At 40.0% G+C, this 23,874-nt stretch overlaps 1 protein-coding gene across 2 annotated transcripts in view; it reads left to right on the top strand.

The window, feature by feature from the left end:
- The window catches only part of NT5DC1 (5'-nucleotidase domain containing 1), a 148,574-nt gene extending 133,072 nt beyond the window's left edge, over positions 1–15,502 (top strand). Inside the window, exons 11-13 of one of the 2 annotated variants that reach the window (XM_056342334.1) lie at positions 2,327–2,495; positions 6,173–6,212; positions 7,516–8,398. In XM_056342334.1, coding sequence (XP_056198309.1) covers positions 2,327–2,495; positions 6,173–6,212; positions 7,516–7,540 — 234 coding nt within the window. In that variant the 3' untranslated portion in view covers positions 7,541–8,398. Of the gene's footprint in view, positions 1–2,326; positions 2,496–6,172; positions 6,213–7,515; positions 8,399–15,263 lie in introns of those variants that run through there. The other variant, XM_056342333.1, reaches the window with a different exon arrangement.
- The last annotated feature ends 8,372 nt before the right edge of the window (positions 15,503–23,874 follow it).

Raw genomic sequence — 23,874 nt, 5'->3', positions numbered from 1 at the left:
ACAGACCCTATTTGTCTGCAGTTAATAAAGCAAAGGTGATAGTAAGTACTCCAGGTGGTTTAACTTAGCGGAAAGCCCTGGGACCTGGGGAACCCTGGTACCATCATTATTTCTCTAAAGTCTAGACATAGTCTTCCAGGCTTTGTACCCTCAACTGACACAATCAACATCTGACCTGCTACTGTCTGACCAATAAGCCTGAGAGCAAAACCACATGCTTGGGGGTTTTGCATAGGAAAGAGGGATTGCTCAGTAATTCCCAGGATCTACTGTCCTATTGCAAGAGCAAACCCCATGTGTGGGGACTGCAGGAGTGGCTGATGCACCTTCCAGAGCTCCTCAGCCCCACTGTTGAATGTGTGACTTCAGGTATGTGAAGAGTAGTGATGTTAACAGGGGACTTTTGCCTCATTTCACAGATGTATAGATTCATGGTACATGGTCTTTCCTTTATTGCAGGCTATCTAAGCTGCAGATGAGATATGGACATCTTCTAGGCATAGTTAAGGATGGCAGGGGGAGCGATGTCTGATGCTTCCTAAGGATGTGGGCATAGTTTTGACAGCTCTTCTCAGATTTGAGATCCAGATTTAGCCTGCCAAACTGCCCGTGTCATGTGGTGATAAGTGAGTAGCAAAATGACAGTTCTCTACCAGGTGGCTTGATGACAACTCTCCTACCTAGCTAGGTTTGGTTTTACTAAGAGCTTGGGCTGTAAATGCAAAATCTAACGTTAACTCCCTCCTCCTTAATAAGGAAGAAATTCCCACTCTGAGAATCAGACCTCTGAAAAAATCAATTCATTCCTCAGATTTCAACTTTAATTGCCTGTTGAACCAACCATATGTTTCAAAAAGCAGTAGCCTCAGATTTTTTCCCCTGTCAATAAACAAGACCCTGCATTTTGTGTAAATGCTTATGCAGGCCAGTACTGGGGCTGTTGTTTGGATTTATCACCTGCACAGCTGTAATGGCCATAAGAGTTTTCTGCTTATGTCATCCAGCTGGCAAACATTTTAATTCAGCATAGCATCTACATTTAATTATAACTAATGTAAAGTCCTGGGATTTGCATGGAAAGGTAAGACTTGTCAAAAAAAAAAAAAAAAAAGTAAGATGCTGTCCTTTTGTGTGAGGAAGAGAAAAAAGGGAAAAAGAAAAAAAAAAAAAACACACACAAAAAAAAGCCCAGCTCTTAATACCTTGTTTTGAAACAAATTGTATGGATTTTTTTTCCCAACCTATTTGCATCAGAAGCCAGAAACCAGTATCTGTTTGTCCAAATCAATACTTCCTCCCCAGCCCCAGCTATGCTTGGAGAAAAAACTGTTACACAGAATCACAAAAAGAATGGCCCTGTGTTTACTGATGTGGTCTGCTCGGCTAGATCAACAGCTGACTTGTGATCAAAAGCCACAGACCTCTTTCATAAACACAAATTATTCCAGCAGATTCTCAAATCTGTTAAGAAAGGGGTTAAATGGGAAATAAAGTACAAAAGTTCACAAATCTGGAGGCACACGCTAGGATATCTGTTCTATGCTTTACTGGTCTGAAAAGTTAATTTGTACACAAATTACTTTAACAGATTTTCTATACTGTAGTTCACACTTTTGTTTTCCAGTTTTTCATCTTTCTGCAGAGGCCTCCTGGAGCTTTTTCTGGCTGCTCATGGCAATATATAGCAGGTTTCAAGATGAACTGCTAAAAAAATCAGTTTTCCCAATGCTGCTTTAATGCTCTCTTTAAAACATGAGTCTACATGTTGTTGTCTGAAAAAATACATGAAAAAAAATCAATTTTTCACAGTTTGCTAGGCAACTGAATGGCTTTCCATGGATCCTGCAGCTCTGTTCTCACTCATTCCTCAGCTCAGAACCAGATAACACGACACAGGTGGCATGATGTGTTCTTCCCAATTACTCCATCTAGCACTGGGAGACTCCTTTCTCCTGGGAGGAGGTCCAGGCTGGGTTACTGACTGCGCCTCAGCTGTCTAGCTTCTCTAGCAAAGGCAGCAGGCTGTTCACACTATCAAACCCAGAAAAATGGGGAAAAGAAAGGTTTTTTTAAGGGACAATTTAATGCCAGCTTTTTATGTTCTAGGGAATCCATAAATTGCATAAACAGGAGCTTGGGGACTTATGGGAGGAAGATTGTTATTGTTTTTCTTTATAATATTTTTAAAGTTATATTGCTGCTGAGGTACAATACAGTTTTCCTAGAAAATCAGAGAAATGCTAATGCTCCTTAAACTAACACTTGTGGTTAGAGAGAGAAAGAAGATTTTTTTTTTTCTAAGATTACATGTTTCTTTTTCTTTCAGGGAGATTCGCTCAAAGCTCCTTACTTTGCTTCTAAACAGTGGGGCTCCTTCTTCATGGACAGATTGCCAGGCCTGGAAAATGCAGAGGAAACCTTAGTTCGCACATGGTCCTGTAAATGCGTTAGCACTTACAGCACTATTGCAATCCCTAGTCTTGAAGCAATAGCAGGTAAGGAAGATGGCTTTTTTTTTTTACCCCCCCTAATGAGCATGTAGTATTCATAGTAACCTTGTAATACTGTGGATGTATTTTTGAGATTACCTGTATCCAAAATGCATTCAAAAATACTGTGTTCATATCACACAACACTTAATGTTAGTGGCTATTAATTACTTTGATATTTGTGCTTTTAATAGTTCTCTGATACACCATTTTTTTGTTTGGCTCTGGAAATTTTAGATATTTAATGTATCCTATGTTAAAAATAGGATGCAACACTTACCAGACTGTAGATTAGTTCCTGAACTTGGTCAGGACTTCCTCACAGTATTTTGCTGTTTCTACTTTCAGTGGTGAGTTACTTTAGGAAACAAACGCATGCAAAGTTACTTGGGGTTTTTACACTTGCAGATATGTTTCCTTCTGATCTGGCTTATTATTCTTCCTCAGTCAACCCACTTATCCCATTACAGTTGAAATGTAGATGAACAAAGGCAAGAATGTAATGAAACCAAGAATGCCTAGGACTGTGCTTCTCTCTTTCCTTTGTATTTAAAATGTGTGCATTGCTTTTGAAACTGCATCATTATGGATAGAACTGGAGCCTAAAACACTCTCCTTGTCTGGAAAACAAGGCCATCACAAGCAAAGTCTTGTTCTCCACAAATTCACCTAAATAAGAAACCAGCTCAGACTTTCTACCTTCTTACATGAAGGCTGCATTAAAGATACAATTATGGCTGATCTTCTGATTTCCACTGTTTATCCCCGGAGGGACCATACGTTATTTTGGATGGTTTGTAGCCATAGTTGTAGCAGTAATATGGCAATAACTTTGCAGCTGCAGTACATATCAGTTGATTATGAAGTGGTGGTGAAGAATCTCTTTCCATATATCCTCAGTCTATCATTTTGCCTTACTGAACTTTATCAAGATACCATATCTAGAGGAATAAACGAATTATTAAATGAATAAGATGCTTAGCTGTATGAAGAACACAGCAGGTATTTCCTTTACTGACCCCTCTGTTCAGCATGTTTCCTCCTTCATGCATAAGACCAAGAAATAAGTAGTTGTTCTGTGAGAGCATTTTAGATTTGCCCAGTGGTTATTTCTACACCAGAACACGACAGACCTGTTCTTTGCAGCCATATTGTACACATGTATGTACCTTGCAAGGAAATCTCAAAACAGAAAACTCGTATGGTGCCACAAGTTATTCATACTTCTGATATTTGCTCTGTATGTCAGCCTAAAGGTACAAAGCCCAAATATACCAAGGGAAATTGCCAAGAGAGAGGTAACTTCTGTAATACTTCCTTCTAATACCTCTTCTGGAGTAATTCTGTGGCTTGCTTTGGAAGCATTGGTCTAGAGCAAACACATTGGTCAGCCACACTCCGTGAGACTCTGCCTCCCAGCCAGCTCCCCCCAGCCACAGCTCACTTTGCAGGGCCAGCAAAGGCTTCAGACCACAAACATACCGCCAAGTTTCCAGCTACAGATGAAGGGGTGAGAACCAGAAAGGCATATCTGTGGAAATTAGCAAGTAGGATAGCTGCCTGTCATGGGCGGCGGAGCCCCCGCAAAGTCTGTTCCTCCACCAGGAGGGACACTGCGAGCCGTCCCTCGCTGCGTCAGATCGCTGCTGGGGCAGGGGCTGGTGTCTGCAAAACTTACCTTCCAGAGCTAAAGGACAGGGGAGAAATAACGTTTTTAACTTGCAGCTGTGCACCTGAAAGCAGACTCAAAGCTGAAGGTATGAGAACATCTCTGGTTTCTTACAGAGAGAGGTATTTGTTTGTTTGTGCGGAAGAGCAGATGTTCATTATTATGGATGTTGAGGAATTCCTGACTCCTCTGGAGTACCTTGTCTGACTCCTGTCACAGCAAGCTGTGAGAGCCCCTGCTTTGCCAAGCCCTGAAGTTTTTGGCTGCAGTTGTAAGTCACAGCTTAGCTGCAGCTATTTGGGAATAACTAGCTAGAAGAGATTCAAACGGGTTGTGCAAGTTTGATGCACTCCAGCTTTTCCTTTTCTATTAATCTACTTAATTACCAGCAGAGGACTTTCCACTGCCAAGCTACAAAAACGCAAGCCTTTCCTCAAGGTGCCCTGAGCCCCGCCAGGCTGCCAGCATGCTGACCATAGGAGCCCAGCTCCTGGTCACCGGCTGGCACGGCACAGCAGCACTGGCTCAACCTGACCCCGCCAAAGGAGCTGCTGCCTCCCTGCAGGTGTGCTGCAGCCTCCCGTGAGCTGTGGGCTCACCGGGGCTTCTCTGTCAGCCATATCTGACCTCGCTTTTGTGCGATAGTAAGTGCCACATACAAGTAAATACCCCATCAGCTTGCAGCCTGCAAAAATACTTGGTGGAAGGCAGACAATTGCTGCTATGCTAACTTTTAATTAATTTATTCTTGTTGTTTGGATGCAACATGTATCTGTGCGTAAAGAATGGCTTGGTTTACTTCTCAAGGCACAGCTTTCATTGAAAAAGTTTATTCAAAAAATTATGGAACGTTATTCAATACTAGTGGTGTTTTACAAAAATAACTCAGTTTTCATCAACATTCATATGAGAATTCTTTTGAGAGAGTTATCAAAAATTCATTTTGGGTCATAAAACCCATCAAGCCTGTTCCCATTTCTTTTTTAAATAGAGGAAATATGTAAAAAAAAAGTAAATAAACTAAGCTATAGATCTGGATTGAGAAACTGAAATGGAAACAACTTTGACAGTTCTCTTTTTTCACCAGTATGTTATACATTTGGTGCGGATGCCTTCTGATAGTTTCATCTGAAGAATTTAAAAATCTAACAAAAGGGAACGATCTGATACTCACTAAAGAGCATGGTAGGAAAAGGCTTTCACATGCTGCTGCTGCAGTTTTTGTCCATTCAGAGCATAAAATAACAATACATACACACAAATTGTGCGTGTAATTAGTAAAATGGCATCTTGTTGATAAGATGATCCAATCCTTTCTTCATTAGCTTTCTGTGCTCATCAAATGTAGTCATTCTTCTATACTTCTGCCCCTGTCTTTACTTGAAAAATCAGTATTTGACTCAAAAGGGGTTTGGTTTCAAAGATGCATCAGCAATTCTGAACTTTAATCTCACCTGTGACAAAGGAAGTATTAGTGGGATTGTGGATTACTGCATCACAGTTTGTCATCTAAACTCCCCTGACAGACTCTGAAGAGAAATTGCCATTTTCCTTGTGCATGAAAAAGGACATTTTGTTTAGTGTTAAAATTTCCCCAAGAAATGGGGGATCTTGTATAATACCTTCTGTGTACTTTCCTGTTTGGAGTGGAAATCAGATAAAGGTCAAGTAAGACTCTTAATTTAAGACACCTTGACATTAAGATGATATTAAACAAATTAACCGAAGAGCATCATTATGGTTATATCATTGTAATATTAAGAGAAGATGAGTTAAGTTTTAAGTTTTCTAAACATCTTGAAGGACCTTTATGAGCTAGTTCTCCTTACCCACTTTCATTAATCAGGGAAGTTTTTCTCAAGTATTGGAAAGCTGATGAGCTCATGATTATATTGGCCAGTACATGGTTAATAAAATAGTAGAAGCCAGTGTCCCTACTCCTGTTCTATGTGCCTCATGCACAAATCCATGTGTTTCTTCGCTTTTCTGCTATTGAATCTCTCCTCATTTACAGCTCTCTTACAGAGTTTGACCATTTCAAGCACAGTGACATGGTAAGCCAAATTTTCCATCCCTGTGGGAACATTACATTTGAGCTCAGACACAGAAACTGAAACGTGTAGGGGTCTGTGTGAAAAATGGCTTTTTGCATAAACCACAGTTTCTAATACATCCTCCTCCACTTCAGAAAGTTTGGTATGAGCCAAGTAGAGGCAAGTACTCTTATCTATCATACCTGGATAATCTGAACTTTACCTCCAAGGGGCAGGCAACTACTGCTCTGTGGCCGTTTGATCAAATTTCCAGATACCCGTGTAAATAATTCCATGTCCTGCATCACATAGGTATTCCAGCAATAATCACAGAAGATCTCTCAGATTTACAAAGATCAAATATAAAATCAAGGTTTTTTAGGAAAAAGTCACTCAAATAACTAGCCAGTGCTTCCATTTCTGGTGGATATTTGATTAACAATTCTTTGATCCCAAAAATAATATGCATATTTCAAGCTAATACTTTTCCTTTGAATCTCATTATGCTTGGTATGTTTATAAAAGTCCCACTTCAAAAAATTCTGTGAACAGTAATTGTGGAGTTTTAGAGCGTACAGGGGTATTTTGGTAAGTTTGTTTTGCTCTTCATTGCAAAGAAAAGCTTAAGAAAGTTTTACAAAGATGTAAATGCTAATAAGGAAAAAAAAAAACTTTTTTAGAATTTTGTAATTGTTAACCTCATCTACTGAACATGTCTCAAAAGTGCTGAATGGTGAGGTCTGTCGTAGGATTAAAAGTCACTCTAAGCAAGAAGAGGAGATTGAGCAATGTTGCAGCTCAAGATAGTTGAATTTCAGAGAAGAATGAGTGCAAATGTAAATGTTTTATGGAGACAGTTCATCTCACACTTTGGAGATTTGATAACCAAGATTGTGTCACACATGAGGATAATGCATATTTTAAATCTTGCGTGCTGTATGAAATCTTATCATGCTTTGCCCATAAGTTTTCTCTTCATGCCTTATTGCTATTTCAATCAGCTAGTACAAGAGAAAAATCTCCATTATAATTTACCAAAGCTGTCTCTTTAAAGACGCCTACAGATCTGTATGTACCCTGCCACTTTCTGCGGGAGCTTGAGTTGTCAGCCTGCTTGCTGTATAAATATAATGATAAAATTGCCAGTGAACCATGGCAAAGAAGTTCATGTTTCTGCTTAGAGTTGCAAATTATCTGCACAATGGAAAGCCCAAGGCAGCTGGGGCTGGGGCACCAGAACTGGCAGCGTGCAGGTCGCAGATACACGGGTCTGCCTGTCACAGATCAACTACGAACTGCAAACCTCACACTCTTTCTTCAACAGGTACTTTAAAGATGAATGCCCTTGAAGAATCAACTATTACCATGGAAGTCATGAATTTCTATATCCTGAACAGTTTCATTCATAATTATTGCTGAAGTGAAACAAAAAATCCCCCGTATTTTAATACATTAGTTCTATTTTTTTCATTGACATTAAATCATTTAAAGTCAAATCCAGCTCCTATTAAAACTAAATTAGTCTTTCCTGTAACTAGAGTGATAATTACATGCTCTTATTCAAATAATAATAGCATATAATTTCCTTAAACATATAGAACTATCCATATTATACATGACTTGTTAATTAGCAGTAAACTTTTCTGTTTAATGCTTTACCTTATTACAACCACGCCTTTACTTACCAGCTTCAGTTTAAGAATGTATCTATACAATATCATCTGAAGACTAAGTTTATCCAAATGCTTTGAGGATGTAAACTGCTTTGGGGCTTAGCTGCTATAAATACTAGTTGCTACTAAAAGGCTGAAGAGGTTATTTTTATAATGAAACTTTTTATGCAAGAAACGTATTTTTACATCTGGTGAAAAATTGGTATAAGTCTACAACGACAACATTTCTGAGGTTTTCTGATTCTGAGGTTTTGATGCAAGAAAAAAAAAGCAGATAGCAAAGGTAACTGACTAGAGAGAAGATACATGTTCTGAATGTATGAACATTGTATTAACAGCATCCTGCTCTGTGTAAACTGAAAAGCATCAGATAAGGTAAATCTGATTCATCAGTTCCATGAAAATAATTTCAGTGTTCTTCATTTAAGAGAAAGAAAAACATACTCAACACTACAGATAAATGTAATGCAACTATTTTGTCAGTTGCAAAATACAACTGAAACCGACAATAAACTGCATTTAAACCATAACAAAGTAGTATTCAATAAAGCAGAACTAGTTTGTAAAAAGCCTTCAGAACACAGTTATTTCCCCAAGGGTTCAAGACCTCAGCTTTCCCAAAAGATTTGGCTACTTGCTAGTAATTTTCAGCACAGAAAGGACAGCTGTCAGTGTATTACAATTTGTTCAGCCTTCCCTTCCTCCTCCAGAAAGGTATATTGACTTGTGCCCCTGAAGGCCGTGTCAAATCATGCAGAACCCAAAAGATTACTTCCTAGCCAATAACTGACAGAAATGTTCCTGCCATCGTTACTGTGCTCTGTGAGATGTCAAAGTACAGCCACCTCTAAAAGATTAAAGGGAGAACTCATGAGCAACTCATTAAGAAAGGGGGAAGCACTCAGTCAATTCTGCTTTAAAGTTATCCTTCAACTCAGGCAGCATAATTTCATTTGCAGGCTGTAATTAAAGCTATAATTGGGGTTTGACTAGATCACGGACTTATGGGGTGAGTTTAGATTGCTTCTTTAAAAACACTGGTGGTTACAAAAGTGTTGATAATTTTTGAGTGTGAGAAACAGTGAAAATAGGTAGGTCACCAAGTACTGGAAGTATTTCTTTGACCAGGTTGCAATTTTACATAACCTACAATCTCATGTGCACAAGAAAAAGTTGCTGGAAGTATTTAAATACCCTGGATTGGTGCCTTACATATTCCCTTTGGATTAAGGTGGTAACTCACACACACAAAACAATGTAGGCTTTGACTTCACTGCTTAAAAAGCTTAATGTGTGTCTGTGTGTGGCTTTTTACCTTAAGGTAAGTAATGTTTGTCACCCATCCAGAGGAAAAAAGTAGGGAGAGGGAAAGAAAATATTTGTTTTACAAGAGAGGGGAACATTACAACGTTAACTCAGGTTTTGAGAGTAAGGTTGATCTTGGTGAGTTTATCTCAAAATGAAATAAATATAGCTCCTTCACAGTCTCAAAATGCAACTGACTTCCTTTCCTTATTCAAAAATGCCTGTCATCTCAAACAATTGCTTGTTTTCAGGCTAACTTCTTCAACTTACCTCAGAAGCCCTTCCCACCGCCCTTAGATCCAGGATGAGTCAGTCAGAAATTAATTAACAGATCCCTGATAGACTAACACCTGCTAACAGGATCTTGGCATTCTCTTAGGATTTTTTTCAGATTAAGTCTTCATATAAATGTTTTAAAATATTATAGTCCAATATTTTCTTTTGATCAGCTCCAGATCAAGCAAAGAACCAACCACACAGGGCTATTTTCTCAAAGGAGCTCCAAAAATTAATATTTAAACTAAAAAAAAAAAAAAAAGAGAAAAATTACCCTCATGTACAAATAATGAGTTTTCTCACATAAACAGAAAACATGGAAGGAATTTCTAAGGCTTTCCTTCACTGCAGACTCTATCAGGCTCAGATGCAAGTTTAGTGCACACCTTGTGCACAGCTGTTTTGTTCCAGCCAGCATCAGCAGTCCCTTGGCCGTAGGGTAGACCCAAAGTAACTCAAATTGTTACTCCCAAGATAATTGCAGTGAAACTGCATGCCACGGGCAGTTGCAACAGCCACGACGGGATGGTCTCTCCATTCCCCCGGCACTCATCCCTCTGCAAAACTCTGATAATGAAGCTGGTGCTCCACATCTCCCCACAGCTCGCCACTTGGGTTTTCTCTGTTGTCACTATCTTCCGTGTTAGAAACAGCAGAAGAGTAACCAGTGATAATCCCCAGGGGCAGTAAAACTCTTCCTCAGGCCAAGCTCATGCTGCAGATGCCTATTGGCAGAGCCACAGGCATCATCTCCAACCAATACAGCTGTGTTGGCAAAAGCTCATGTGTAGGTGCAATTAAAGCAGCAAAGCTGCACTTTCACTGAGGCTAGTTTTAGTCTAGGATACCCAGGAATAAACTGCACTGGCTTATATCACCCGATAAAACTCAGAAGTTTTATTAATTTCCTTCTGCAGAGATAGCTATATTGAAGAGTCCCCCCCGTTCCCATACGACACCACACAGATACCCTCGCTTCTCCTCCTCCTCTCTCACTTTTGATTGCAGACAGCAGCAATGACTTTCATGTAGTTCATAGGAGGAACACTTTCCTCGTGCTGACTTCACTATTTGGGGAGCTTTGTTTTAGTACAGCAAACACCTAACCTCCTGTTTAGGAAAATCGGCCTTAGAAGTATGGCTAAAAATAACCGCTATCAGATAAACCTGCTTGTGACCTTGGTTTGTTTTTTTTCTTTTTGCCACTAGTATGCTCCCTACATTTTGAGCTCTAAGTGCAAGCGCTGCTTTGACTGTTATAAAATAGAAATGGGTCAGGAGACAAAAACATTTAGTATTTGACAGAAAACCCAACACCTGTTATAGTTTATTTGCAAACTGGCAATTCAGGTCACTCAACAATGCAGCCAAACTGGTGAGTTCCCCTGCAGCAGTTGTGCTTACTCCATTGTTAAGAAATTATTATTAGAAATTGTTACCATTAAGAAATTAATATTTTCCTTTTTCTTCAACAGCAGCTTTGAAATACAAGGAAAGATTTATGGCAAAGCTTCTAGGCCTGTAAAAATTACTGGAATTTCTGTAAAAGCTGAAGAATTAATACTGCCTGATGGTTTGCCCTTGTAGTTGTACCACCTGGATGCTGAGCTGTGAGATAAGAGCTCTGTCTGTGTTTTCTGAGATTTGCCACCATTAAGCAGTTTAAAGATTTTTCAAGTTAAAACTTGGATATCGCTAATGAGGTTTTAGTTCTCCTCCCTGTGCCCTTTCCTTGGTGGTAATCGGGAGGATACATTTGGACTCACTGAGGAACACAACCCTGCTGTTTACTAGGAGGTTTATGCAGCATCTGGCTCCAGCCAGGGAGCAGACCTCAGAGAGGGGAGGGGAGTTCTGCTTTCTGCAGGGCTTCTCACTCGTCATGGGGATGCTGCTGTGGTGTCATCATTAAAAAATGTTGGCTTTGCTTTTGTTGGTCAATACTGCAAAATGATTCCTGACATTTCTGCTGTGTATTTTGGGAGAAATCTGTTTCAGTCTTGAACCGGGCTTTTAATTCAAAAAAAATGCCTTCCATCTAAAGAGATTAAAGATCATATTTGTTTAATGTACTGGTTTGTTCAAGGAAATCTCCAAAAATTATTAGCTGTGAGAATTGCGTTTATCATGCAGGCCTGTGTCTGGATTAGATTATAATTGTCTTCCATTCAGTTACTCAGATACTTTCCTGATCACTCATCGAGAATATTATTTTCCCTTCTTCTTGTGGTTTCCTTTTCCTTCCTTGTGGCTGGAACTCTAATTTTACTTCTGATAAAAGCTTGTGGCTTTCGTTTAGTTGGCTTACACTAACTGAACAGCACACAGACTGAGATGTTGTCAGTTTAATAACTATGAAATAAATCCATCCATAATGCCTAAATACATGCATGGGTAGGGGTATGCATAACCATCAGAGCACAATGTTGTAACTAGTGTCACTTAATACCTGGATCTGGATAACTGGAACACAGTGACTTAAACACAGTAACTGGCGGTGCTTGCTGTTCAAACATTGCCATTTCATTTATACCAGGGCTGCTGGAGTCCTGCAAGCGAGGTAGGGAAGGGCAAGAGTCCTGCCTTTGAGCTCAGGCTAAGGCACGTAACCTGCCAGAGCTGCCCAGGCCATTGGGAAAGGCTTGTGATGCTGAATGGTCGCTGCAAAGGAAACTGGTTTTCATCACTCACTTGCACTCAGGCTCTGGTGTGGGAGCAAAGAAAGGAGTGGCACAGAAATTCAGGGAGATTCATCTAATAACTGACATTTCTGTAGATCTAGAAAGGGACATAGACCTTGAGACCCTCCATGTCTGACTTCTAGGAGTTGTTGGCTCTGAAAGTGAACATCCTATTTGTCTTGGGAACAAAATGAGTCTGCGTTGAATTACCTAAGTATGATAGAAAAATTCTTGGATTGTGGTCCTCAAGCAATTGGGTAGAGAGAGCCAGCTAGTTCATTCTTTCAGCCTCAAGCTGTTTAGTTTGTTCAGGGTTTGGTTTGGGTTTGGGTTTTTTTAGGATAGCGATAATATTGGATGAGTTTTATGCTGAATTCATTATCAGTGCAGGTTAGGACTCAGTAGAGCCTTGCTGTCAAATTATACCTCAGAGAGGACTGAGTATCTGCCCCCTGCCTAATTTATGACCGTCCATCAGGGTTAGGTGAGAAGTGGGTGCCAAGATGCAAAGGTCTGCCACAACAGCAGCAGTTCTGAGCATGCACAGTAGCAGAACCTGAAGAAATTTACTTTCAAAAACACTAGGAAAATTAACAACTTGGAAATAAGCAACTATTTTTTCCTGAGACTGCCTTTATTATCAATTACTGTATCTTAATTTTTGCATGGTTATGCATCAAGCTGTGGCCTGTGCAAGCATTTCAGTTTAGTGAAATGGAGCTGCTTATTTCTTCTCTATGTCACCAGTGATAATATGGAATAAGACCAGATATGAATTGCTGCTATATTCTAGGAGGCAGACTCCAGACCTCTATCATTGTTCTTGGTGGATAAGCCAGTATTGCTGGACCTAGTGAAACCATGGCCATTTACATCAAAGAAGTTAGACTGAGCTTTGGTGTACAATTCACATACTTTTGCAATCCGGGGCAACTGTGCTTTATTTTAAGTTGAAAAGTTTTCAAAGAACTTCATTTAAATGAATAGTCTTTATCTATAACATTTTCTGGATTTTCATTTTTTCATACACTTTGCATTCCCCCAATTAAAAAAATCTTCATTTCTCTTTCCTTGTATACTTGCCCTTATTCCTCACTGTGTGTTTATTTATAGCCACTGAGATTCCAAGTATCTCCGGATCAGCCCAGAGTTTTCTCATAAATACATCACACTGAAATCAAGCAATAATATAAAATGTTGCGTATTCCCAGCAAAGGAGGTGGCATTGATGCAGCAAATGAAATCATTGATGAAAACAAACCTGGAAATACAGGAAGATCTTTCCTATGTGATACATAAAATCTGCTTCATAGACAAAGGATAGTATCTGCTTCATGCAGCTTTCAGTGATGCCTTGGGCAACATTTTTAAATATGGATGCCTTCTGGTCATCTTCCAAAGTCAGCTTGCTCAGACACAAGCAATATTTAAATGGATAGACTGGGGTTTGAATGTGTAAAAAAGTGATTATTCTCCTCTGGAGCCTTGTGCATTGTATACAGAATAGGTTTGGTGTTTAAGCTGATGGTGTAAAGCTGGTTTACCAGGAAATATCAACAAAATTACCATTTTGATCCAACTGATTCTTGACTTCAGCATAAGCAACTCTGCAGCATGTCTGCCCCATTGCTGCTGCTCTTTGGTTAAACTACTCCTGAGGGACTCCAGACTGCCAGACTGAAGAGCTAGTGAAAGCTTTTATATAAAAGTAACTGTATGGCATTTGGTTTTTATAGATCATAAAGATATTCAGAAATATTTGCTTTCTTTTTAATTATTATTTGTTATTCTGGAAGCCTTTGTTTTAAACGGAGCTCTCATAAATAGGCTCAGCAGCCAGTAAATCCATTGGGCCCTCCACAGACTAGAAAAACATCTTTATTCTGCTGTGCTCTGAATGAGCTCCAGAGATTCCCCTGACTGACAGAATAAGAAAATTTACTTCTTCGACAAGCTGAAGTAACCCACATAATAAAGCGTAATTCACTTCCAGTCAATCTCCTCCCATTCCTACTTTGTTCCAGCCTCTATCTGATTTTTCAGCTGGATATAAATACTAATTTACTTGCTTCAGTTATGTTTAATATGGTTTTACAGCTGCAGACCTGGATGCTGTCCTGTGCCTGCCTGTGAATCGCGTATGAGACAGCCCTGAACTTCCTGTTTATGCTGAAACCACTAAAATTGTGTTTTTCTGTTTCACAAAAGTTGCTAAGTGAAAAAAAATGTAGCATATAGTGACAGGATATCATCACCACGATTTTACTCCATTTTTTTAAAAAACAGTGTTCATTAATAACAATGTTCAGAGTACTACTTTTTATGTTTTGCTTTGATTCTAAACAGACAACTTGGGAAGGAGCTAGCCCATTTTTATTGGGTTTGGGTTTGTTTGGTTTTTTCATTTATTGGAAGGGTAATTGCTTCTTGAATGAAGTTTTATTTGTGTGTTTTTTTAATTTGGTTTCTTGAACTGTGAATAGGAGGTGAGCATGGGAAGTATCAGTTTTCTGGCTGTGAGGGTGGCTGGGTCACCGCTAGCAGCAAAGACTTTTTTAAAAAAACTACAGAAAAGAAAGCTTTGACTGTTTAGAACTAGTTTAATGCATTCAGTGTTCTTTACAGACTGGAAGTGATGACTACACCAAGTTACACGTGCAGATTTCTAAGAATGCTTGGTACAAAATTATGTTTTTAACACTGGACGGCAACAAGGTCAAGAGCAGGTGCCTTTGGGGAATCTTACTATAATAGCCCTCGAGTAGATTGCCCAGATAAAAAAGAAAGGTGACAAATTGACGAATGAACCTGAAAGCGTTCTAGTGGGAAAATTCCATCTAGGCTCACTAAAGATTTTTTAGGTTTTAAGCATTAGTTAAATCATTTTCTTTCACTAGCATTATTTCAGCAATCAAAGAACTGAATATCCTTTACTGCAGTTGAGTAAACTCTGAAAGTCAATCCCTTGGACAGCTGAAGATGTCAAATAAATACGTAATCACACAATCTGATTGGGTTCTAATGCTGGTGAGCAAACAGCTCAAGGTCTTAAAAAGTACTGCTGTTCACGACAGGCTTATTTTTTATGTGATATGGACTGTGTTGCTAATCAGATGTGGTATGTTTCTGTCTTTCAGATTTACCACTGGATTATAGATTTACACGATTTTCTTCAAATAGCTCAGCAACTGCTGGGTACTACCCAAGCCCTCCAAGAGCACTGCTGCCAAATGAGGAGTCAGTGACTATGAAATAGGTTGTCGGCTTTTTCCTTAAATAACCCTGTGGCCCTTACTTAAACTGCTATTGAATACTAATTGGTGAAAATGCTGTGTGATGCTTCATAAAATGATGGATTAAAGCAGACTCCTGTGTAGACTTGTGTTTCACTTGTTTCTCTAGTCCAGCCAGAGCAGGTGAGCAATGCATCCTTCTCTCTAAATCTTCTGACCACCACTACCTTTCACAAAGTGCTGTTGGCTTTTTCCGTGCACTGCCCAAAGCCTTCAAGAGAAATGTAATAGTAATAACTCATCCCAAGTTACAGTCTACATTTTCAAGGACATTTTCAATACTATCCCTATGTAAGGTGATGCTGTTGGCTACCGTAAGCCCCAAGAAAGCCATGAACCAGACCTTCAGCCTTAATTCATTGAGAGTTACCTTGGATAGCCCAGGTTATCGCTGTAGATCAGATCGTTTTGCAGGCTCTGAGGAATTTATTCTCTCACTGTAACTGCTGGAGATACAGAAAGACTGAGGCCCAAAGAGAAAGATGCGTCATACCCAAAAAGATACTGGAATAGGATTTAGGCAACTAAATGCAGACTGATAGTCCTGGAAGCCTTTGCCACGTGCTTTGTATTCCTGAAAGTGCCTAACCACTGTTCAACAATAAGGTTCCCTTACTTGCCTTTTCCTTCTTCAGTCTTCAGCACCTCAAGAGTCAGAGCTCTTCTGCAGGAGGAGGGAACCCTGTGTACAGTTCCCTTCTCAACTTGGGTGGATTCAAACCCATATTCTCCAACTCCCTGCGAAATCCTTCCAAGAGTAGGAAGGATATAGCACCCAGCTATATAGAGCCATCTTTGCTAAGTACAGGCTGAAGACATCAACTGAATATATGCTTTCTTATAGGATAATTTCAGAAAACGGGCATCCTGTTCTCCATGGATTCAGTTCCAAAGACCCATTCCTCAGTGCTTTGGACAGGGAACCTTTGGTAACTAACACAGGGTAGCGGATGAAAAAACATGTCAAAGACACTTGTTTAGGCAGCATTTTTTTCACACTAGGGTGACAGATTTTTGGATAAATTTCCCCAGAAGTTTAAAGAACAATAAACAGAAAAATTATTTTCTTTTTTATAAGAGAAAGAATTTATTTTCTTAGGCCTAGACAATTATCAGAATGGATTTAACTTGTGTTGACATTTAACTTGTGTCACTGCAGCTCACTCTAAATTTTTGCAGCTTACCAGTTAAAATACTTTGTCAGACACAAACACCATTCCACCTCATTTCAGAGATATCAGCTTTTGTTTCCATAATTTTTTCCTACCTTTACATAGGATGTTATTTTCACATTCTTGTGGTCCAGTATACTTACAACTAACATGCAAGAATCCCAAATTAACATTAAACATTATTTTTTTGAAAGGGAAACATATGAGGAAAAAAATGATATAAACTTTCCTTTAAACAAGGTGAGTAAGGAAGGAAAATGAAAGCGCCATTCTCCTCATAAACTTTAGGTTGAAAATGTTTGACTCAGGAAGCTAACATTAAGTAATACTTCGGCTTATTTTGAAATCTTGAGATTAGCATCAATGTCTTGGGCAACAAATGTAGCTCATGATGAGGGTATGATTAGTATTAAGCAGAGAGATACCCAGATTAAAATCTCAGATCCCTGATTACAGCATCAGTTGAAATTCTAACCTGACTCAAGTAATCCTCTGCAAAGAATTTCCAGTATTTTAAGCCCTCACACTTATTGTTCTGAATTTGAAACTGTTTTTTGTAGGTTGGGTTTTTTTTCTTGTTTTTTTAAAGAAAATTAATCAAAATTGAATAGTTAATGAAAATTAGAGTGAAAACCCTCTAAGTAAGTCCTTGGTTCCTGGCATCTCAGTGGAGAAGCAGTATTTTTTTTTGATGGAAAGGTGACACATTCTAAGGACAGCCTGAACACAAAGCTCACAAGAAGAAACGCATACATGGACTTGCTCAGCTGGTAGGTAATGGTACCCATTTCTGACAAAGGCTGTCACCAGCCATTCGCTGCCAGAAGGACCACACAGTAGCAGAGAAAGGAACGGATAACAGAAGGCTCCTGTGAGCATGACTCAATGTGCCACCACAGCCTCCGGCTGCAGGAAGACTCAGGAAATATAACTGAAGGATTTGCCAAAATGTCAAAGTTCCTCTGAAATCAGGATTTAATGACTCTTACTAAGGACTTCTTATTCAAGAATCTCTGAAAATTATACAGGTCTTACTACAAAGCGGAGGTTGGTAAAGGAAGAACTTCCAGGAGGACAATTGGTGCTGTGGCAACAGGAGAGCTCTTGGAAATGGAGGTGGCATGGAGACACGGAGAAGAAATGCGCATGGCAGAAAACTGGTAGAGAGCTGGCCAAATTTAACATGACACTATAAAGACACCATCTTTCCTTCTTCCTTCCTTCTCTTTTTTTTTTTTTTCCCTGACCCCTGGAAATCTCTGAAATTTCTTGGATTCTCTTGTAAGAGGCCATTGTGAGAGACAGAAAGATCGCTGAAGTGCCTGCAAAACTATCTTGAGTATCAGCAGGGAGATATAAAGTTGCAGAGATTCTTTAAAAGCACTGTGTCTGGTTATACAGCCCTGAAAGCCACAGTTCTGCTTAAACCCAGACATGAATACCAAGTCTCTTGGCATCTGTTTTGGTGTAAAGCACGTGTCTGAATTTTAAAATAAAGAAAATTTATTTCTGAAAAAGATATACGTTCTCTGAATTTACTTTATAGCTGACAAGCAAAAAGAAAAAAGGGAGACAAAGTCATCACAAACCAGTGCAAGGGAAGGATCTTGCTACAGCCTTGAGCAAAGCAAAATTTGACTGACTCTGAATAAAAGATACATAAATCAACCAAAACCTAGTATAAATTAATATCCTTAATACCTATAGGGAAGTCAGCTTTGATTCAAAGCAGAGCTCACTGCAAGGGTTTCCTGAATAGGGCTTGATCCTGGAAACTAAAGGCTTCTTAATCCCCAGGGAGTAAAAGGTAAATAAACAAACACAGAGAGCTTATCCATGATGGATACAGGGCACTGCTGGACACAGGCCTTCCTGAGACTGCTGGGGTTCTCCAGCTCGCCTGGGTCCCAGGTGTGTGATAATGCAGCAGCGCTGGAGCAATTTCTAAGGGAATTCACAGGAAAATTTGATTACAGGCACCAGGAACCAGCACTCCCAAAACTGGTTTAAATCTGCGTAAGTAGCAAGCAGCTGTTGTCCAGCCTGGTGTGACAGCCTACTGAGGGAAAAACCATCTATAAAACAGGGTTGCAGGACCATGAAAAGGCAGGTTTGTACACAGATGTCCGACAGGAAGATCTTTTGGCCTGCAGAAGGGCTCCCATACCCCAGGCAGGGTGGCTGGACTGGCCCTCCAGTGTCCTAGGGTTTGAAACACTGTGTAACCACTGGTCTTACCCATCCCCTTAATGACCCGTGATGCTCCAAATGTTATCTGCATTCAAATAAATAACCTTTAGCCCTGCCCACATTGCCTAGCATGATGTTTTATAGCAGTAGTTGGCTATAGCAATTGAAAACAATATGAACTTTTCACTATGACAAGTGAACCTGTGCATGCCATGTCCTCCCAGGTCACGTTCTCCCAGCAGCTTGACAGGCTGCTGCTGCTGCAGGGTCTTAGTCTTTTTGACAGCTAGTTTAGAAATTGAAGAAATGTAACCTACTTCACTGGCAAGTTGGAGGTTACTTATCGGTTGCTATATTATAAAATAGGATGCAGAAAAATGCCATACACAATACTGATCTTTGTTTGAAGGGCAATAAGTATCAGCTTTGGCCCAGCTCCAAGTCATCGGCCCTAACACACCCTGAATCAGACCTGGCTACAGCCAGGTTGCAAACCATGTAACCCTCTGTAAAGGCTGGCTCATCATGAGGTTGCGCTAATTCCAAACTCTTCACTTGCATGTTCCTGAGAAACTGTCATTCTCCCATAGGAACTCCAATTATTTTTTCCTTTTCAGGAGTCCTAATCCAACCTGAGAGTGGGGTACGGCCAACACCTATAGCCCTAGAAAAATTAATGATTTCCAACCTGGCCTTGGAGTGCTTCTCTTTCCTATAGATGTATAGTTTTATTTTCTAGCTACGTAGAACAATATACAATTTGTACAATATACAATCATCTTTCTTGGCATCAGTAGAGATGTGAACTTAAATTTCTCACAGTGGCCTTGTTTGAAGTGTTTGTCATGACTTGTCCAATCACATAACAAATAAATATTGTAGCTTCACATTTAAGTCTTTCCTCCTGGGGCCAAGTATGCATTAAATCATACCAAGGCCAATGACAGCAGAGAGTGAGAACATAGACCTTAGCAGAGAGATGCTGTCAGTGAAAAGGCAGTGTCTGCGCTTCCATGTCAGCCTTCTTTTGCCACCACAGGGATCAAAAATGCAGTAAGTGTAAAACATACTTTTGTACACAGCCTTGATGTTTTACAGTACAGTTTCTCAGAAAGTCAGGTTTAGAGATAAAACCCACTTCTATGCAAAAACGTAAAAGCCTCACATGCTACACCATACAGCGAGGGATCTGGTAGGAAGGTGTCGCCTCTGACTCCCCTGGTGAGGGGGCACGGCATGGGGCAGCCTGCTGATCCTCAGCATCGTGGCAGGAACACGACATGTTTTCTGGTACGTTTACAAGATTAACTTTTCAAACAAAATATGCCTCTTTTTGTACACATTCTTGGAGGCAGATAGTATTTCCACTGAAGCATAGCATCAGATCTAGGAGGGAAACCACACGGCTAAGCTACAGAAACCTTGTCTGCAGAGTGGCAGGTGTAATGGCTCTAGTGGTGTAGCCACAGATACCTGTTCTTAACAACTGCCCACAGACCAGCCCCTCCAGCAGGCACAGAGCTGATCCAGAACACCCTGGGGGAAAGGTTCAATCCCATTATGAATCCAGTTACCTATAATTTTGTTTCCTGCAGCCATGAATAACAGGAACATCAAATGGCCTTGGTGAGTGATGGGAGAGGAAAAAAAAATCAAGGATTTCTTCAGAAAGTTTTCAGTGCAAGAAACAAATCCCACTTTTCCATAAGCATTATAAATAGAAATGCTTAACTTGATAACAGAGCTTGAATTAGGGCCAAAATAAAATGGAATCCAGGAAGTTAAACAGACTCAGAGGTTTCCAGCTCGAAAAGCTTGCCAGCATCTTTACAGGGCAAACTGGGGATTCCTATCTACAGGTCAATGTTCTAGTATTCTGTGACCAGCATGACCGATCATTTTCTTGAATATACATCAAAGGTGTAAGGGAAATCTTTTCAGTATGAGCTGGGTACCCACAGCAGTTCTCTGGCAAGCTTGTCAAGACCACAGATGTTTGCAGCTGACCAGGTGTCACAGTTCGCAGAAGGGCAAACATCTGAAGCACCGTGTCTAACTTCTGACCTGCTGCAGCTAAACTGATTTGATCAGAACTGTGCTAAAAATCCCTCTTGCTTCCCACTCACGCTGCCAGAGCGCATACGTAGTTCTCTCACACATGGTCATAATGACTTTTAAATACTTGCACGGGGGTGAGAAACGATTGCAGCCACTTCAAAACTATGTTACGGCTTCCAGCCCTTTTTGCAAATTAGAGGGTGCAAGACACAAAATGGCAGCAGCACAAATGGAATAACAGTCTGCACAGCCCCCACCACAGCTCCGATGGCCCAGGCCAAGCAGATTCTGCCAGCCAGAATGGTATTTCTATTTCCCATTGTACAAACCCTTAAACACTCAGTTTGATTTCCTCTTACGTGGTTGAAGAACTTATGTCCCTTTCAAGAGTGAAGAAAATCATAAACTATCTTGCACTGTATACAGGAGGAAAAAAATAGATGTTCTTGTCCAAAATTTATGAAAGCAGTATTTTCAGTTTATATCTTAAGAAAACAAGTTCACTAACTTGCAATAGCCTTTGTCCTGTCACAACACTAAAACAACTCCAAAAGTTGTGGCTCCATGTGCCTAATAAATTTACATTTAAAAAATTACTTTTTAAAGCCTCCACCACCTCTGAGGAATAAAAGTATAGGTGAATAAAGCAAGTCTTTTCTTGCCTTATCTCAAAATAACACCCGAGAATTGCAGTTTTCTTGCTATGCCATCCCCTGGGACCTCACCCCACACCGAGAATTTAAATGGGTGCTCCCAGGTGCTGAGCAGCCTGCAAATTACATTAATCCAGAGAAAGAAGATGCCACTGTAAATTTTGCAAGAAGATACATGATATTCTGAAATTGAGAGATAAAAAATTCATCTTATACTGACAGAAGGCCTCAAAAATACCTACTGAAGGGCTGCTGTTGAAACAGCAGTGTTGGAGACAGCAGCAGTGAACTTTTATCCCTATTTTCTCCCTCAAAACTGCCCAGAAAAAAAGGCATGACTGCCCAGATATATATATAGACACACAAACAGGCAGCAGTTAAGGGCAGGATCCCATGACAGGGAATCCCAGAGACTAAGGGAATGAGGGAATTATCTGCATTTCACAGGAGGTGTGGGGTTTTACGTCAATTAAACAAACTAAGCACTCTTAGGTAGTAAGCAGGGAAATCTCTAGATCAGTAGTAGACATGTGATGGAAAACAGAGTATAGATGAAGCTCAAGAAGGATAAGTTTGAGAGTCAGCATGAGCTGACATTAATAGCTCAACAGGGCAATAGATGGCTAGAGGGTATCAGGGAACCTGATATATTATTTACATATATTACAGTGAATAGTAATTACCAAGATGTATCTATTGTGTGGTGTTTACCTCTTTCCTCTAACCTTTCTCCTGTTACTGCACAGGACTTGGAGTACCTGGTACATTACTAATATTAATCCATACACAAAATTGAGAAGGGGGGGGGGGGGGGGAATTGTAACGTGAAAACAATTAAATTCATATCAGAAAATAGATATAGTAACCATTAGTATGACCACTGTCAAATAGATATTATTAAAAGTAACTGCAAAAGTTTTTGTATATATGTATACACATTTAGAAACTATTGCTGTGTAGAGTGACTGCCAGTGACTCACAAATATGGGGGCGTATGAGTGAATGAATTATAATGAAGCAGTTACAGGAGCCCCTGAAATACTCAACAGCAGTGCCCCAAAAGCCCCAGAACTATACACACAATAACCAACTATTGATGCAGACCAGTGCAACAACCTCATGAAGCCCCTGAAAACTAAGAGCAGAGACAGCTGTCTTTAGGGAGTATGTATGACTACAACAACAGCAACCAGTTGGTGAACACCATTGCTTCAGAATCAAGTGCGCAGAATTGATCACTACGGTATCCTCTAGTGCTGCACAGGTAAGTATTTAAGTGGGAATTAATTTTTAATGCCTGTGTTTGTGTTTGATCAAATGGCCCACCTTTGAGTCTTGGCTGCAACTAGGATGCAGCAAATCAGAGTGAGATGGTTACAAAGAGAAGTGGAGAGTCAGCAACAAGTTCAAATACAGTCTCCAAGACACACCTTTTCATTTACATATCTCTAGTGTAAGGAGGAAGAGAAAGACATGAGAAACATAAGAATCAGGGGTGGGGATAAGTAAGCAACTTGTAAATATTTTCATTAATTCCAGCAGTTGTTTAGCCATCTGCTTGGCTTTCCACATATCAAGTGACTCCATAAAATAGGTGGATTCTAGCCTTTAAAAATACCTTTCACTGAAAACAGTGTGTTACAAATGAAAAATGTTATTGCAACATACCTGGCATCTAGAGAGGGAGATTGTGGCAGTCAGCTCTAAGGGAGCGCTCGCCGAGCCTGTCTTTGGAAGGTTTCTCTCAGTATGAGCATTAATGGTTTGTGCTCCCCAGGGGATACCGCTCGGTTTACAACATCGCAAAAATTTGGAAGGAAAGAAGTTGACATGTTGAGAAAGGTCACACATTTGAGAACATAAAGTAACAAGCAATTCAGCTGAATGAAAAGCCACATGCTGCTGGGTGCCCCCCCACTCCAACCTGTTCTGATCATTACCAGAGGGAAGAAAGGGTAAGTGCTAAAGAAGGAGCAGGCCAGTTAGGCAACCTGACAGCTGCTAGAAGGAGATAAACATAAACCCAGCTGATGCCTACACAAAGGTAAAAGCAATAAAATGGATTCTGCTGTTGAAAGGCACAGATGACATGATACATGTAATTTTTTATTGGATCCAGGTATTTTTTGGCATTTCACAGTATGTACCTATGTCCCTGCTTTGTGGTTGCTCTCTTCCTGACATGTCTGAGGACCATGAATCTGTCTCCATTCACCAGTGTTTTACCTTGTTACTGATGCTGCCCATCATGTTGTTATCCATTCCCTAAGAAATCTGCAGGAATTTTTTCTCATCTGACTTTCTGTCTGCTGGCCTCGGGCTAAACCAGACTGAACACATGGTGAGAGCAAGAAAGGGGGAAAGAAAGGAAATGTAAAGCAG

This window comes from Falco biarmicus, chromosome 6 (assembly GCF_023638135.1).
Source record: "Falco biarmicus isolate bFalBia1 chromosome 6, bFalBia1.pri, whole genome shotgun sequence".
NCBI classification, from domain to species: domain Eukaryota; kingdom Metazoa; phylum Chordata; class Aves; order Falconiformes; family Falconidae; genus Falco; species Falco biarmicus.
This window is presented reverse-complemented; position numbering and strand designations above follow the sequence as displayed.